This window comes from Taeniopygia guttata, chromosome 4, assembly GCF_048771995.1.
Source record: "Taeniopygia guttata chromosome 4, bTaeGut7.mat, whole genome shotgun sequence".
NCBI classification, from domain to species: Eukaryota; Metazoa; Chordata; class Aves; order Passeriformes; family Estrildidae; genus Taeniopygia; species Taeniopygia guttata.
In genome coordinates this window covers 44,941,979-44,956,086 of record NC_133028.1, presented here as the reverse complement: position 1 = coordinate 44,956,086, position 14,108 = coordinate 44,941,979, and the positions used below count along the sequence as shown (strand labels likewise).

The 14,108-nt window shown below is 45.2% G+C and overlaps 2 protein-coding genes across 6 annotated transcripts in view; both read right to left on the bottom strand.

Moving 5' to 3' along the window:
* The window catches only part of SLC20A2 (solute carrier family 20 member 2), a 57,032-nt gene extending 50,455 nt beyond the window's left edge, over positions 1 to 6,577 (bottom strand). For 4 of the 5 annotated variants that reach the window (XR_012055697.1, XM_041715884.2, XM_030271585.4 and 1 more), the window contains exon 1: positions 6,444 to 6,555. The gene's annotated coding sequence lies outside the window, so the exon portion shown is untranslated. Of the gene's footprint in view, positions 1 to 6,443 lie in introns of all 5 variants that reach the window. The other variant, XM_030271584.4, reaches the window with a different exon arrangement.
* Positions 6,578 to 7,156: 579 nt separating this feature from the next.
* On the bottom strand, positions 7,157 to 9,683 carry SMIM19 (small integral membrane protein 19). The gene is made up of 3 exons (XM_030271587.4): positions 9,486 to 9,683; positions 9,258 to 9,382; positions 7,157 to 8,049 (listed from the first exon to the last, which is right to left on the bottom strand). Exons 1-3 carry the CDS (start codon positions 9,653 to 9,655, stop codon positions 7,979 to 7,981), a joined length of 366 nt encoding a protein of 121 aa, XP_030127447.4. The 5' UTR covers positions 9,656 to 9,683; the 3' UTR covers positions 7,157 to 7,978.
* Positions 9,684 to 14,108: the final 4,425 nt, after the last annotated feature.

Here is a 14,108-nt window from a genome sequence, read left to right as displayed (position 1 = left end):
TTTGAGCTACAATTCTGGGATCTGCAGGAAAGTTGGCAGTTGCACCAAGTTCTCAGCAGGCCCTACCTTCTAGATCTTGCAAGATCACTTTCATGATGTTTTCCACTCCAGGGCTGCCACCCTTATAAGCAAGATGTTTTGTTCTGTTGGGCACTTTGAATCCCCCCCTTCAAGATTCTGATAAATTTACTTAGAACAGAGGGCTGAACAGGAACCTCTCTCAACAAAGAACTGCTCTCTCATCTCCATACCTGAATAAAGAACAAGAGGGCCCAATCATGCAACACCAATCCCATTTTGCTCTTGGCTGACGTTCTTGTGGGGCTGCAGGTTCCCCTGTGCAATAACTTTAGCCTATGTTGCTACTTTTGCTCTTTATGGATGAGCTCATGGCACATTCATCATGATTATTGTGTCAAGTACTTATTAAAGCTCCAGTGCTCTCTGCTGTTTCTGCTCACACAATGTAGGCATCAAGGTATAAAGCCACACCTTCATTCAACAAAAGCTTGGTGGGGAAAAAAAAATATATATATATGCAAGCAGCAGACAAGAAAGGGAGACTCTAAAAGCACACTTGGCTTTCTGGATCCTCTCGTATCCCCGAAAGACAGACCTGCTTTCAGTCATTATTTGGGATGCATTTTCTTCTCCAAGTCTTTGAAGCTAAAACTTTGGACTCCAGGCCACAGGTTCCCAGTCCAAAAGTCTTCAGGAAAGAAAGAGAGAAAGGCTGGTATCTCATGGGAAGATGGCCTCCCAAGGAGATGACAGAGTTTTTACAGCATCTGTGAGAAATACCACACAGTCATCAGTGTTTTACCACAAATGTTGTGATTATGGGCTTGGAACTGGTGAGTTATGGTAAGAGAATACTTCTTTGCCTCAACCAAAATGAAAATTACACCATTTCATCTCTCTTTGGAACAACCTTCAGGCAAGCAAGAAGGTGAGAGGAAAAAGCCTGTTCCAGCTTATGGTTCAGAAACAAATGAAATTCTTTAATGATCAAAAAATAGCATTAACAGAATTGGTAAAAGACCCCACTTTGTCAACAGCTACCTCATTAAATAATCCAAACACGTGCAACTTTTTTCTCTATTTGAGTATCAGAGACTAATTAGTCAAAAAAGTAACAGGTCTCATAATAGCAGTAAAATTGTCTTTTCACATATTTCTCAAGGACCTCTCTGTGCTGTTTAACAGTTATAGCGGTCTTAGAAACCCTGTATCAGAGCAAGGATCTTGACACTTTCTTTCCAAGCGGCCATAAACGCTTTCCTGTTCCTCTGTCTCGTGTCTCGCATGTGTAAAGACAATATACTGAGCTGGGTACTTGTACAATGCTCTTAGGCAATGCTGAAAGAGTGGTCCAAGCCACAAGGCTCCGAGCACTGCCATACCAGCACTGCCAGGACCTCTGATCAGCCAGCAAGCGGTTTGCCTTCGGCATTCCAGAATGCGCTGAGGTTGAAAGGGAAGACAATAATGATACAGAACAATTCTCCCATCAGTGGTGGCAAAAGTAATCTCAGAGGCACAGAGTGCAGTGCTTTCGCCACATCAGGGTCATTACTGACTAAGAAGTCAAAAAGAAGTGATATTTTTTAGTTGTCCCACACAAAAGAAGAATTTGGGTAAGGAGACTTTTTTAACAGACTCAACTAAGGTATTTTTGGTTGCTAGAATTCTCAATCTGTTGTGATAAAATTAGCTTTAAATAAATGTACAATACAAGCAGTACATACTTTGCCTAAGAAAAAACCTGCTGGCCACTTACAGATCATGTGAACCCATTTATTTAGCTGAGCTAAAAACATCAATTATTCCAAGCCTTATCTGACTGTAGATTTAGATCTGTTTAACAACAGCACTGCCACATATCAAAATACATGACAACCCACAGCTCTTTACTAAAGCAAGGAAAAGTTCCTGCAAACAATGATTGCTGCCATTTAACAACAGTCTTGAAGAAAAGAGGTAAGAGTGCACCTGCACCTTTGCCTCTATCCTTCAGACCTTTCCCTGAAAAGAAAAAGCAACTTTTCCTCTTCTGTCTGTCCACCCTTCCGTCCATATTACAGCAGAAAGAAATGGGCTGCCTTCAACTACCACTCCCTGATGTCCACCAACCAAAGCTATGGAAGATGATAATCTTATTTTTTTCCCTCTGCAAGGTTTTCATCAACCAGTTCTGCTCTGTTCTTTCAGCCAGTGTCACAGAACCTGGCTCTGTACTGCTTATCACCATGATCCAAGCAACAGCAAAATAGTTGCTCAAACATCCCTAGTGCTCAGTGCTAGGTAAAGTTCACAGCAGCTGTTTGAGTCCCAGAAAGACATCTGAGAGAAGCACCATAAATAACGACATCACATGGAGTCTCCCATTGCACAACCCACATACATCTTCCCTGCTCAGGCATTCACACCTCGCACCCTTCGCTGTCAGTCAAGAGCATATTACAAACCATGTTTCCAAGATGATCCAGAGGATATTTTGGAAAGTAATACAGCCCTCCTGTTGGCTGAGTCTTTTCAAAATACCTGTTCTACTCCATTACGAAAATGACAAATGTTGTTATTATCTTATCAAAACCATGGTCTTTCTCAGGAGCAAACTGTAGATCCACATGTGCATTTTATACACCATGGATGTCCAAAACCAGTTCCAGCAAGTCTGACAGCCTTTCAACAAGGCTGAAAAGCAGAAACTGAAGGGGACTACTCCTTCAGACTCAGAATCTAAGTTCTTCAGATATGCAAATATAAAGTATTTTCTCGGACTACAGTTTCAGTAAATCCCAAATTTGAACCCCTCCTTTTCAAGATTAATTCATTTCACTTAGATTAAAATAAAACCAAATTCTCTTAAAACACCTAATTCCTAGGCATCTGCAAGGAGAGAATCACTTTTCAAAGCAGTGTCTAGATATAATCGAGAAAGAAGATATACCGCTATTTTATAAAAATTAGATTTTTTTCCTGGAGTTTTGCCACAAATTGCCTTTGAGGGCTTGGTTCAGAAATTCCAAAGTTAGTTTATTGTTTTTCATATTGAGAACTAATTCCTTTTAGCAATTCTGTTAATCTTGGAGTTTGAAATTATTTTTATTAAAGTAACGCCCAGAGTTTAGATATTCCATAAAAAGATCAGGAATTATTTTTATTAAAGTAACACCCAAAGCTTAGACAGTACTTTCAAAAATAAGGCAAAGCACCTTCATTCTTAAAAAGGTTCTTAGTCTTTTCAATGCAAACACAGATTTCACAAAGACAGCTGAGCATTGCGAAGTTTTATCAGCCATTTTTTATCAGAGACTTGAGGAAAAAAGTAATTAAGGCAGGATTTTTCTGCCTAAAAAAATCATGAGCCTTTTGCTCCTAACAGTACGCGTGTCTTTTTTTTTTTTTTCCTCTCTTCTTGCCTTCTGTTACAGAAGAAGTAGCACCGATTTCCACTCCCTGATGTCAGACTTCTCATGAGACACCTGTGCTGGCTCTGGGCTGCTCTGCCAGCAGTCAGTACCTCTGATCATGCTCCACATCTCTCCCTCAGCCAGCAGGGAGTCCCCTCGACCCAGGCAATGCCAACTTCTGGTAAAACTTGTTAGACTACAAAAAACTGGATCACAGCCCTTAACTCTTATGCCACAACAGATGCAGGGCTGCAAAGTGAAGGATCTTACCTCCATTCTCAAGGGCCTGAGGCACTCAAACCTTTTGCTCTTCAGTAGCAGCTCTCTCTCAAGGACAAGACCGGGTGCTGCTTTTTGTTTGAGTGACTACATTAATAAACAACACTCAGGTGCTTTACCATGACTAAAACACAGTTTAAGTGTTTGGAGGGGAAAGGGAATGCCTTTTGATCACTACTTCTGATCTGGAGCATAAGCAACCACGACTGAAGACTCCACTTTGTCAGCAAACCTCCTCCAATTGCTGTTGCTCTTTCGGCATAACAGGCCAAAGACATCATGGATTTAATAACATATTTTCTAACAATGTGCTGCTTCCCTGTTGAAGAAGGCACACAATGACAGATTTCAATTTCTTTAATGCAGAAATTAGGGCTGGGACAAAATCTTTCAAATTCCTCTGAAAGAGATGTGGAGTTGCAACATCCCCACCTTTCTCCCTGCAGCGTGTATAATTTCAGCTTGCTCAATAGCATTGGCACTCCTGAGTTCAGGAAGACTTTAAAAGGAGCGATTAAAGCTCACGGAAGTAAGCTAACATGAATAAACTGCCCAGGCAACAGGGAAACATTCCAGAGCCCTGTGCTGTCACCAGGCTTTTGGCCAATGCTGCTTAATCATATATGCAAAACATAAATTACAGAAAGATTCATCATTGGTTAGAATATTCTCAATTAGTAATTTTGCATAGCACTGAAGAAGCTTTCCTGCAAACAGACAAAAGCACTGGCTTCTTCTCCTCATTCTCAGAGCTTCTACCAGCATCATCAGTACTAGTGGTACAGCAAAGGCTTCCTCTCTGGGTCTTCTCAATGGGTCAGGCAGTTTTGGAAGGGAAGTTTGAGAGCAAGTTAAGGACCACTCAAGCATCACCCTGCTGGAATTCCTACGTCCTGTGGCTGGCTATAAGGCATCATGGCAGCTGCTGCAGGATACGTTCTCATCTGGGCTCAGATTGCACGTATCAGTTCATACTATCCGGGCATGTAACACTGGCCTGAAACTCAAAATGCTCATGGCACAGGGGAAGATATTTTCACTCCAAGGCCCTCAGAGTTTACCACATCTTCTTTAAACACAGATGTACTCATAGCTTAAATATTTAAGACCCTCTTGAGCCTTGTAACAGAATTTATACAGCTCTATCAAAAAACCTTTGATCTTCTGCATAGTGCTGAGTAAAAAACCTTGCCAGCCACATTTTGGGTTACGAGGAGAGAGATTACTTTTCCACCACTTAACAGAAGATTATAGTCTTCACATAAGATTATAGAGACATGGTTGTAATGCCATCTGAAGACTGCATTTACAAAGATCTGACATTTGGCAGCTCACATGAAGACAACAGAGTAGTCAGATTCTCAAAAACTTTGGAGTTATAATTGAGAGCAACTTGTTAATGACTTTCTGCAATATCTTACAGATGTAAAGTTTTAACTGCTTAGGAAGCCTTCCCTCACATGTTTCATGTGATCAGACACCACTAAATCTACACATCATAATAGCTTTTTAAACAGTATTGGGTAAGCTAGAAACAGTTCCCTCTGTACAGCATTCTCAAAAATAAATGCAACTGAAGATAACTTTGGCCCAATTTTCATTAGGTCATAAACTTTTCCCATCCAACACATCAAAAGTTCTGCATTAACTAAGTTCCATGAGAGTTTGAGAATCTGCTCCTGTGCATGCCTATATGCCTGACTACCAAAAATGGATGCAAAAAAAACCAAACAATTGTCTCTCTGACTTTGTTTTCAGAAACATGAATTAAGAGGTAAAAATCAGTGCAGATATTTGAGGTAAAATTTCAAAAGCTGACTACACTTTCAGTCCCAACACATATTTGTACTGCACAGCTGAAAACATAAACCCCCCCTGCAGAACAGGGTATAGTTTCACTGGGACAGAACTCCCGTGGCTGCACTTGCCCGGAAAACAAACCACGACCTATCCCTCGCTCATGGGTCAGGCAACATACTTCGAACAACCTAGCACATGCAAATGGCACGGGCCCTAGTAAACTTTTTCCTTTTGATACTTCTCCTTACAAGCTTTTTGTTTTGGACAAGTAAGTTTGAGATGCACCTGCCACCGCCCCAGGTCCATGAATACAAACGAAGCCGCATGCTGCTCCAGATCTGTAAGCCCTTCACGGTGCTTTTAGCTGAACCGAGAGGCAAACCGAGCAATTGTTATCTGCAGCCCGAAAGGAGCTGTGCTGGGTTAGCGGCACGGCGCGGGCTCATCTCCGCCACGCTGCTCCACCGAAGCGAGCGGAGCCGCACCGGGCGGCTGCGGCGGGCAGCGGCGCCGGCGGAGATGCGCCATTGGAAAGGCTCTGCTCCCTGCCCGGCCGGCCGGGTGGGCAGGGCCGGTGGGAAGGAGGGAGGGCTCAGCTGTCCGGACAGCCACGAGCCCCCGTGCCGGGACATCGCTGCGGCGCCCGCGGCGCCAACCCGGGCACGGGACTCGCGGGGAGCGCTCCCGCGGAGGACGCAGCGGAGCGCTCCCGCGGAGGACGGAGCGGAGCGCTCCCGCGGAGGACGGCCGTTCCGACCCGGCGGCGGCACGCAGCCCTCCCGCGGGAACGGAGCCGGACCCAGATACCCCTTCCCGCCCCCGACCGTGCTTTCTCCTCGGGCGCCCCTTCCCGCCTCGCCACGGCCCCCGGCGAGGCGCCCCATGCCCTCCCCTCGGCGTGGACGGGGCGCGGGGCCGGCGGGGCTCGGGCGGCGCGGCCCCACTCACCGCCCGGCGGGCGCCTCCGGCCTCCGAGCAGCAGCGGCGGCGGCAGCAGCAGCAGCGGCAGCAGCAGTGGGAGCCGGCGCGTCCCGGAGACGGAAGCGCGGGAGGAAGTGAGGTCGCGCCAAGGGGAAACGGCGCCGTTTCCGGGAGGTGGAGAGGGATGCGCTCCGGGGGTTTCCCCCGCGCCCTGCCGGGCGTGGGTCTCTGTGCCTCGTAAGCCCCGCCGAGTGACGGGGACGCGCTGCGGAGCGGGGTCATCACACGGGCAGAGTAACGCGGGAAGGACGCGGCGCCCTCCCCGCTCCCCGTGGCCACCAGCCCTCGGCCCCGCGGCGTGATCCCGCTGTTTTCCGCGGATCCTTACAGGGAAGAAGCTGTCACAGGGGGCCACCCTTCACCCAAAGGGGCCTTTCCATGGGGCAAAACCACGGAGCCTTCTGCCACTGTCAGTTCGGGCCAGGTCACGTTTTACAGACCCTATAGACACTGAAGTACAGCTCATTTCAATATGGTAAAATTTGGTGCTCAAAGCCAAGTTTCTTAATATCCAAATATAATCACAGTGGTGCTCACCACTGCTCCAAGACTTAATAGATTTCAGCGCAGAATAGGTGAAAACCTCTGGACATAAACTCCCAGCACTGTGCTGGTTGTTCATCCCTTGTCCAATTCAAGTTGTATAACCTTAGGAATTACAGCATGATACATCTTTCAAATAGTTTTCATGATTAGATGCTTTTATTAAAAAGTAATTTCTGCAGAATCCTTTCAATTAACTGATTTTGAGATTTACCTAGAAAGAAAAAGTAAATACAGTGTGAAATCTCTTCTGGACAAGCTATGACCTGCTTATTCTGATTTTTACAGACAGACCCATTTGACTAAATTAAACCATCTTTGCTATTAACATTAGAGTTGTGGCTTGAAGTGTCTTCTAGACCTGTAGTTCACTGTGTACTTCTCAAAGTGTCTCCAGGAAAGGTTCACAGTATTGCATACACAACTCCCAAATAAACAGAGAGCAGAATTTTTCTGCACTACCACCAGTGACACTCTGGGCTCTCAAAGCTTCTTCTTCACCAGGCAGTACGGCCACAGTGCCTTCATTCACACTTACTGATTGTATTCAGCAAATTCAACAACTCATCATCAAGGAACACAAGGCTTTCCAGGCAGGTAAGTACTGCCTCGCTTTCTCCAGGGTGCTGTTGCCAGACAAGGTAGGAGCTGATTTCCAAGGTGCTGGCAGAGAGAAATAATTTCAAACATTGTTAAGACTGCACTTCCCTACCCTCAGGTTCCTCTGAGCAGGTTTGCCCTGTGCTGGGTACTTCAATGCTGAATGTTCCAGTGGGCACCTGCTTTACCTCATGAGGGCTCAGAGAAAAACTACTAAAAACAAACTGTTAGGGACAGTCCCCTCCCTTTCCCCCTTGCCTTCAGCTAGGTGTCAATTAAAAAGCATTGAAAATAGCTCCACATTGATTCTTAAAATTGGCACTGGATATATGTCCTGAGTTCCTACAGAACTGTGGGCTTCATTCCACTGAGAGCTGTACGCTTTCAGCCTGTTTTGGTGGCTGCTGCTGCTGCTGTTCATACTTCCTTGCTGAAAAAAAGAAACACCAATCAACACTGATTGTACAATTTATTTTATATTATTATTACTATTATTATATTATTTATTACATACATCTATATATATGTACACATATGTTTATATATATATATATATTCATGTAACTATGACAACAATAAAGAAACAGATGTAGCATCAGAGAATCCAATTTCAGCCACACAAGGGGAAGTTTCAGTCACCATGTAGAACTTCACCTTTCACCTATGGCTTTATAAATGCTAAACAGTACAGTCATAGCAAAATGTCAGTGAATCAATGGCAGAGATTATGATTCCATTCAGGTCCTTTTATTAAAAAAAAAATAAATAAAATTAAAGGCTATGGCTTCAGAAGTTTTATTACTGATGACCTGAACAGCTCAATAGTCACAAGGTTGATGTCCGCATTTCTCATCTCCTCCACAATGCACAAGCCACAAGCTAACAATTACATTGACTTCAAAATTAATCTGGTTAGCAAAGCAAAGGGAGATCAAAGAGTTGCGTGCAGTGGTACAAACAATGTACCACTGCACGCAAATGCCAGGAGGCATTCCACTGTAGGAAGAACATCCAATTTCCTTCCTACAGAATGCAATGGCCTGGTGTAAGAATCTTTACATCAAGTCTTTGCATTTAAAAGGTGGTTTCAGATCACTAAGGGGTTTTTGGGGTTTTTTTGCCGTATTTCCTCCAGGCATGCATGTAGGGCAGATGTGAAGCAAAGCTGTGTTTCCCTGAATTGGACTGCTGGGATATTATGTGATATTCCATATTATGATATTATGCCCCCTGGGCATGGGGCTCTTTTCTGCCTCCATCTTCACCCTCAGCATTGATATTGGAGCAGCAACACATGTTGGTACAGTAAAATTCTAATTTATTTTCAATTTATGTGGTTGTCTTACTCATGATTACACACTCCTCTCAACTTTTACAAATCCGTTCACGTTTCCACAACATCCAGACCTTCCTAGCTCTTTCAGAGTGCAACATGGGATTGGTTTTGACATTTGCTTTAGGATAATTGCACAGGCGCTCCCTCGCTCCGTACTTCCTCCCGCAACATCCCGCGGCCGCTGCAGAGGCCCTGCTCCTCACGGGGCCGGGGCCGTTCCGTGCACAGGGCTCCAGCCGCCCCTTGAGGAACGGCCCCAGCAGCCGCAGGCCCGCGGGATCCCCGTTCTCCCTCCCACTTACCGATGGAGTACATCTCCAGCTGCTGCCGCAGGCGGATCTTCTTCACGCTGTCGTAGAAGTTGGGCTCGGGCGGGGTCTCGGCGGCCGGGGGCAGGGTGAAGATGCGCAGGATCCTCCTCTTGTTCCTGCCAGAGGAGGGGCACGCCGGTGAGCGCTGCCGCCCGCGGGAGCCCCCGCCCCGCTCCGCCCCGCCCCGCCCCGCCCCGCCCCGCCCCGGCCTCCGCTCACCGCCGCGCGTAGACGAGGAGGGCGAGGCTGGCCAGCACCACCAGCAGGTACACGTTGGTGGCCTCGTTCCACGCCTCGTGCACCGAGTAGTCGATGGCGCCGCCGTCGCCCAGCGCCGCCGAGGCGCCGCCGCCCGCCCCGGCAGCGCCGGCCCCCGCCGCCGCCGCCATAGGGAGCGCGGCCCCGCCGCCGCGGGAAGTGACGTCAGCGCGGGGCGGGCGCCATGGCGGGGGCGGGGGGTCCGCGAGGCGCCGAGAGTCGTGATTAGCGCTTACAATAAACTAAAATAATGTGCCGGGAGCGTTAATGCCAAAATGTATGCACGGGAAAAAAATTTGATAGTCGGCCCGCCGCGTTTGTGGGACGCCACCCAGCACCTGGGCTTGTGCAATTCTGAAATCACAGACTCACAGAATCAGTGAGGTTGGAAAAGAGCTCTGAGACCATCGAGTCCAACCTGTGACCGAACACCTCCTGGTCAACCAGACCTCGGCACCAAGTGCCACATCCAGCCTTTCCTTAAACACCTCAGGGAAGGTGACTCCATCGCCTCCCTGGGCAGCCATTCCAGTGTCTCATCGCCCTTTCTGTGAAGGAATTCCTCCTAAAGTCCAACCTACACCTGTGCTGGCACAACTTTAGACCACCATGTCCTCTTGTCCTGTCACTTGTCACCATGGAGAAGAGGCCGACCCTCGCCCGGCTACAAGCTCCTTTCAGGGAGCTCTAGAGAGAATAAGCAATGTCTCTTTCAGGTGTTTAATTACTGGCTTGTCCCACGCCGGGTAACAAATCCAATTTTTCTGGACTATCTGTGAGGCTCTGGGTGCCTTCCTACAGTTTCGCTTCCCCTCCAGCTACAGACCCTTGGGGACAGGACATGCGGAGGGGACCACTTCTGTCCCAGGGGCACCGGAGATATAACAGCTCCTTTGGTTTTGCAGTGTCAGTGTCCAAGGGAAAGGCACAGATGGGTGTGGGGCCAGGAGAAGTGTGAATTCAGCAGCTCTAGGAGCCCAGCAGGCAAGGACTCATCTGCCTGGGCTGGTGCTTATGCAGCTGCAGTGGAATTATGTGGAATGCAGTTTTGCAGTGCATGGTGTCAAAAAAAAAGGTTCAGATTGTCATGAGCTCTCGCTTTCCACATAAGAACTAAATGGTTTAAATTTGTCAAAATAGAAAGACCGGTTTCTGAAAGACTTTGCACTTTTTTTTTTTTTTTTTTTTAATCAAAATTGGGAGTTGCTGGATATTCAGGTGCCGGAATAACATAGCTTAATTGATGGTCCATATGCTCCTGATGCCAAAAAGCACAATTCTAGGATTATGCTTTGGCAGAGCAAGTGTTTCAGCTCAGAACCTTGAAAAGTTTTCTGAACTGCTTAACGCAATGTGGGTAAAACTAGGCTGCTCTAACACTCCCATACACACACTTTTTCCCTAATGCCGATGTGGAATGTTTGAGGTAACATGGGAGGTTAGGTGTGCTTTTTGCTAGGGCCTTCGGCTTCTTTCTATCCACCTATGCCCCCAGTACTTCCTTTTACAATAGCTTCCTTCAGATACTACAACTGTTACAATCTGGACATCAATTATATGGTCCATGTCCCTCTGCTTAGCATGTATTTGGGGTATATGCTAGTGTAATGGTTATCCATCTTCATCCTTTATAAGACAATAAAGGGGGAAACCCCAAGTATTTTTAGGGTGTGACTTATCTAATCTGTATCAAATTCAGAATCACACCTCCTGTGCCTGGGAAATGCTCTGATCCCTTACTGAGTGCAAGGAGTCTAGACACCTCATTTGGATGACACTTGCTTTGCAGATGTGTAATCAGCCTGAGGAAACTCTGTCCTTTGGGGAGCTGTGTTCTCACTGCAAGATGTTCCAAGTCTTTCTCTTTCCATGGTATGGAACAGATTTATTTTAAGAGGCCTTAGATCAGGACATAAAAGAGTCTGAGTGAAAATGACAATATAAAAAATAAAAACCTAAGGCACTGGTGTCATGAGAAAAGTTCCTTGCCCCACATGGTGTGGGAAAGGAGGATAGAACAGCAATTAGACATAATTCTAGGTCATTAAATTGGGATGGCACCCATGCACAGAACTGTGGAAACCACTAAGAGAGATTAAAAAAACAAGTCACTTATGCAACATGACAAAAGACATTTAATTAAGCACGGTTTCAGAGGGATTTTAAGCAGTTTCTTGTGAAGTTGAGGATTTTTGTTTGCTTTTTTTAATGTTGAACTTCTCTGCTAACAAGCCTGACAAGAAAGCATCACACATCTTTGAAGAAAAGTGGAAAGAACAAATGTAAGTAACTTCAGTGCCTTTATAGTACATTACTGTCTCTGGACCTCAGCTGAGATCAGGCTCCCTTGGATGGGGAGGAGAGAAGCTGTATTTAAGCTGAAACTAAAGACACTTTTTGTATTAACCCCACAGCTCGCTCTGGACAAGCCAGGAAGGAATTGGGACACCCCAGGACTCTGCACACAGCTTCCCATGCAGAGGAAACCAAGGCCTGTATCCACAAAGCATGACCTCAGGTCCTGGCATCTTCTCTGCAGCCTCCAGCACACAGACTGCCTCGCTCAGCATTGCCCAGTTCATTTGACTTAATTAAATGCTTGATTGCAGACTTTGATTATCCACATGCCCAGCTTACAAGACAGGCAGAGATGGATTTTCTGCTTCCACATACCCCTCTGAATTTAGTAAATGGGAATCAGTGGATAGGACAGGGTTAGCCTGAGGAGCACAACAGCTGGTGCTGCCCTGAGTGTGAGAGCCTTGCAAACCAGAGGAAAAGGAGTGATCTTCCCCCTATTTGACTGTAGAAATAGAAGTTCTGGGGGTGCAGGCCTTCTGCATGACTTCTTTGAAGAATCGGGCCCAAACAACAAAGTTGGCTGACTCTTAGGCCTACAGGTTAGCTTGTCTGGTACACTGTTATTTCCTTTTAGAGTTTGGGGTTTTGTTTCAGTCTTGGGCTCCTAAAGCACGTTCAGAAGTGGGAATGCAAGCTGCTTGTGAATTCAGTCAAAGCATAGTCAGTCCTTGCAATTGCAATTTTGTGTGAGAAATTGTGTTACCTGTCCATGTAGGTTAGGTAGCATATTTATTTGTGGCTTGGATGTGGCAGGATGGGATGACCAATACTGGTGTATGCTGTTCATACCTGAGGACAGAAATTGTTTTATATTTTCTTGTACTAAAGCTGCATGTAGAGAAAGGACTGTCATTTTGTGCTGTGCCTTTATAGCATCTGACCTATAGGATCCTGGCCCATGACCAAAGCCTGTAGGCACCCAACTACCAATATGTAACAATAATATATGGCACTGGCATAAGCTCAACATAGTTAATGGAGACCCAAGCTTAGTGGCCAGATTTTAAACATTACAGGCAAATAAGCCTGGGGGGTGTCAGTTTTAGTTAGACACAACACCCCACTCTCCCTCCATACCAGGAATGAGCTCTTAGGAAGACAAACACTTAAAAATCCCAACTTTTATGGAGACTTTGTTCATTCCACAAAGAAATCCAGAGAGTACTTGATAAAAGTACTGACTTCAGTCTCATAGATTTATCAAGAGAATTACTGAAAAGGGTCTTCCAGCACTACAGGGAAAGAATTCATTTTTCCAAAAGTCATTAGCATCCAGCAGCTACTAGAAATTTGACTGAGAGCTACTGAATATTATCAGTTTTGAAAATCCGGTTACTGTATATCCAAAATGTGAAGGCTTGGTCTTTAAAAATTATGGCCAAAGAATATGTGTGTGTGTGTCTATATATAAGTACATATTTTTAAATGCATTTTGAATTACCCAGAGATAAACAGAATCAAAAATTGCTGATACATAAATATTACTGTAATGTAAATATATTCACCACTTAACCCTGACAAATACTGGATTATAGACTTCTGAACAGAGACTGACAATCATTGGAAACCATGTGGTCATCTCAAGTATACAGTGCCTTGATTAAAAGAAAACCACAAAATCCTTTTCCTTTTTTAAAAGTACCATATAATTTATTTGGTTGGACTCTACAAATATACACATTATATCACGCTAGAAGAACTTGAAAACCACTTTTTTCTTGTTCCCAGGGTCTCTTGACTGTTGGTAAGACGTTACAGTCATAATGATAGAATCAGCTTACAGTTGCATATTCTGCCAAATAGCTCACAAATTATATTTGGCAAACAACAGTGCCTCTGTTTCACAAAGATAATGATCAGATGTTTTGTTTATGTGGAAAGGAAAATATTATTTTAGAGCTTGTGACAGAATTTCAAAAACTTTGTGTGGTGCTCTCAACATCTGATACATTTAAAAGTTACCACTCTATTAAATACAGAGTAACACAGATTTTTCAACGGATCCTTCAAAAAGGAAAAAAAAAAAACTGAAACTAATGCTTGCTTAAATACATTTTATCCATTTTATTTCCTCCGTATCTATACCCAGACCTACACAACAGATGGCACAGATATTCATGCACTGCTTTTTACATCTGATAGTGTCAAACATAAAGATGAGTTGCCTACATATTGGCTGCTCACCCCTACAGCATTTAGTGTTATAGGAGTGCTTTCAGGATG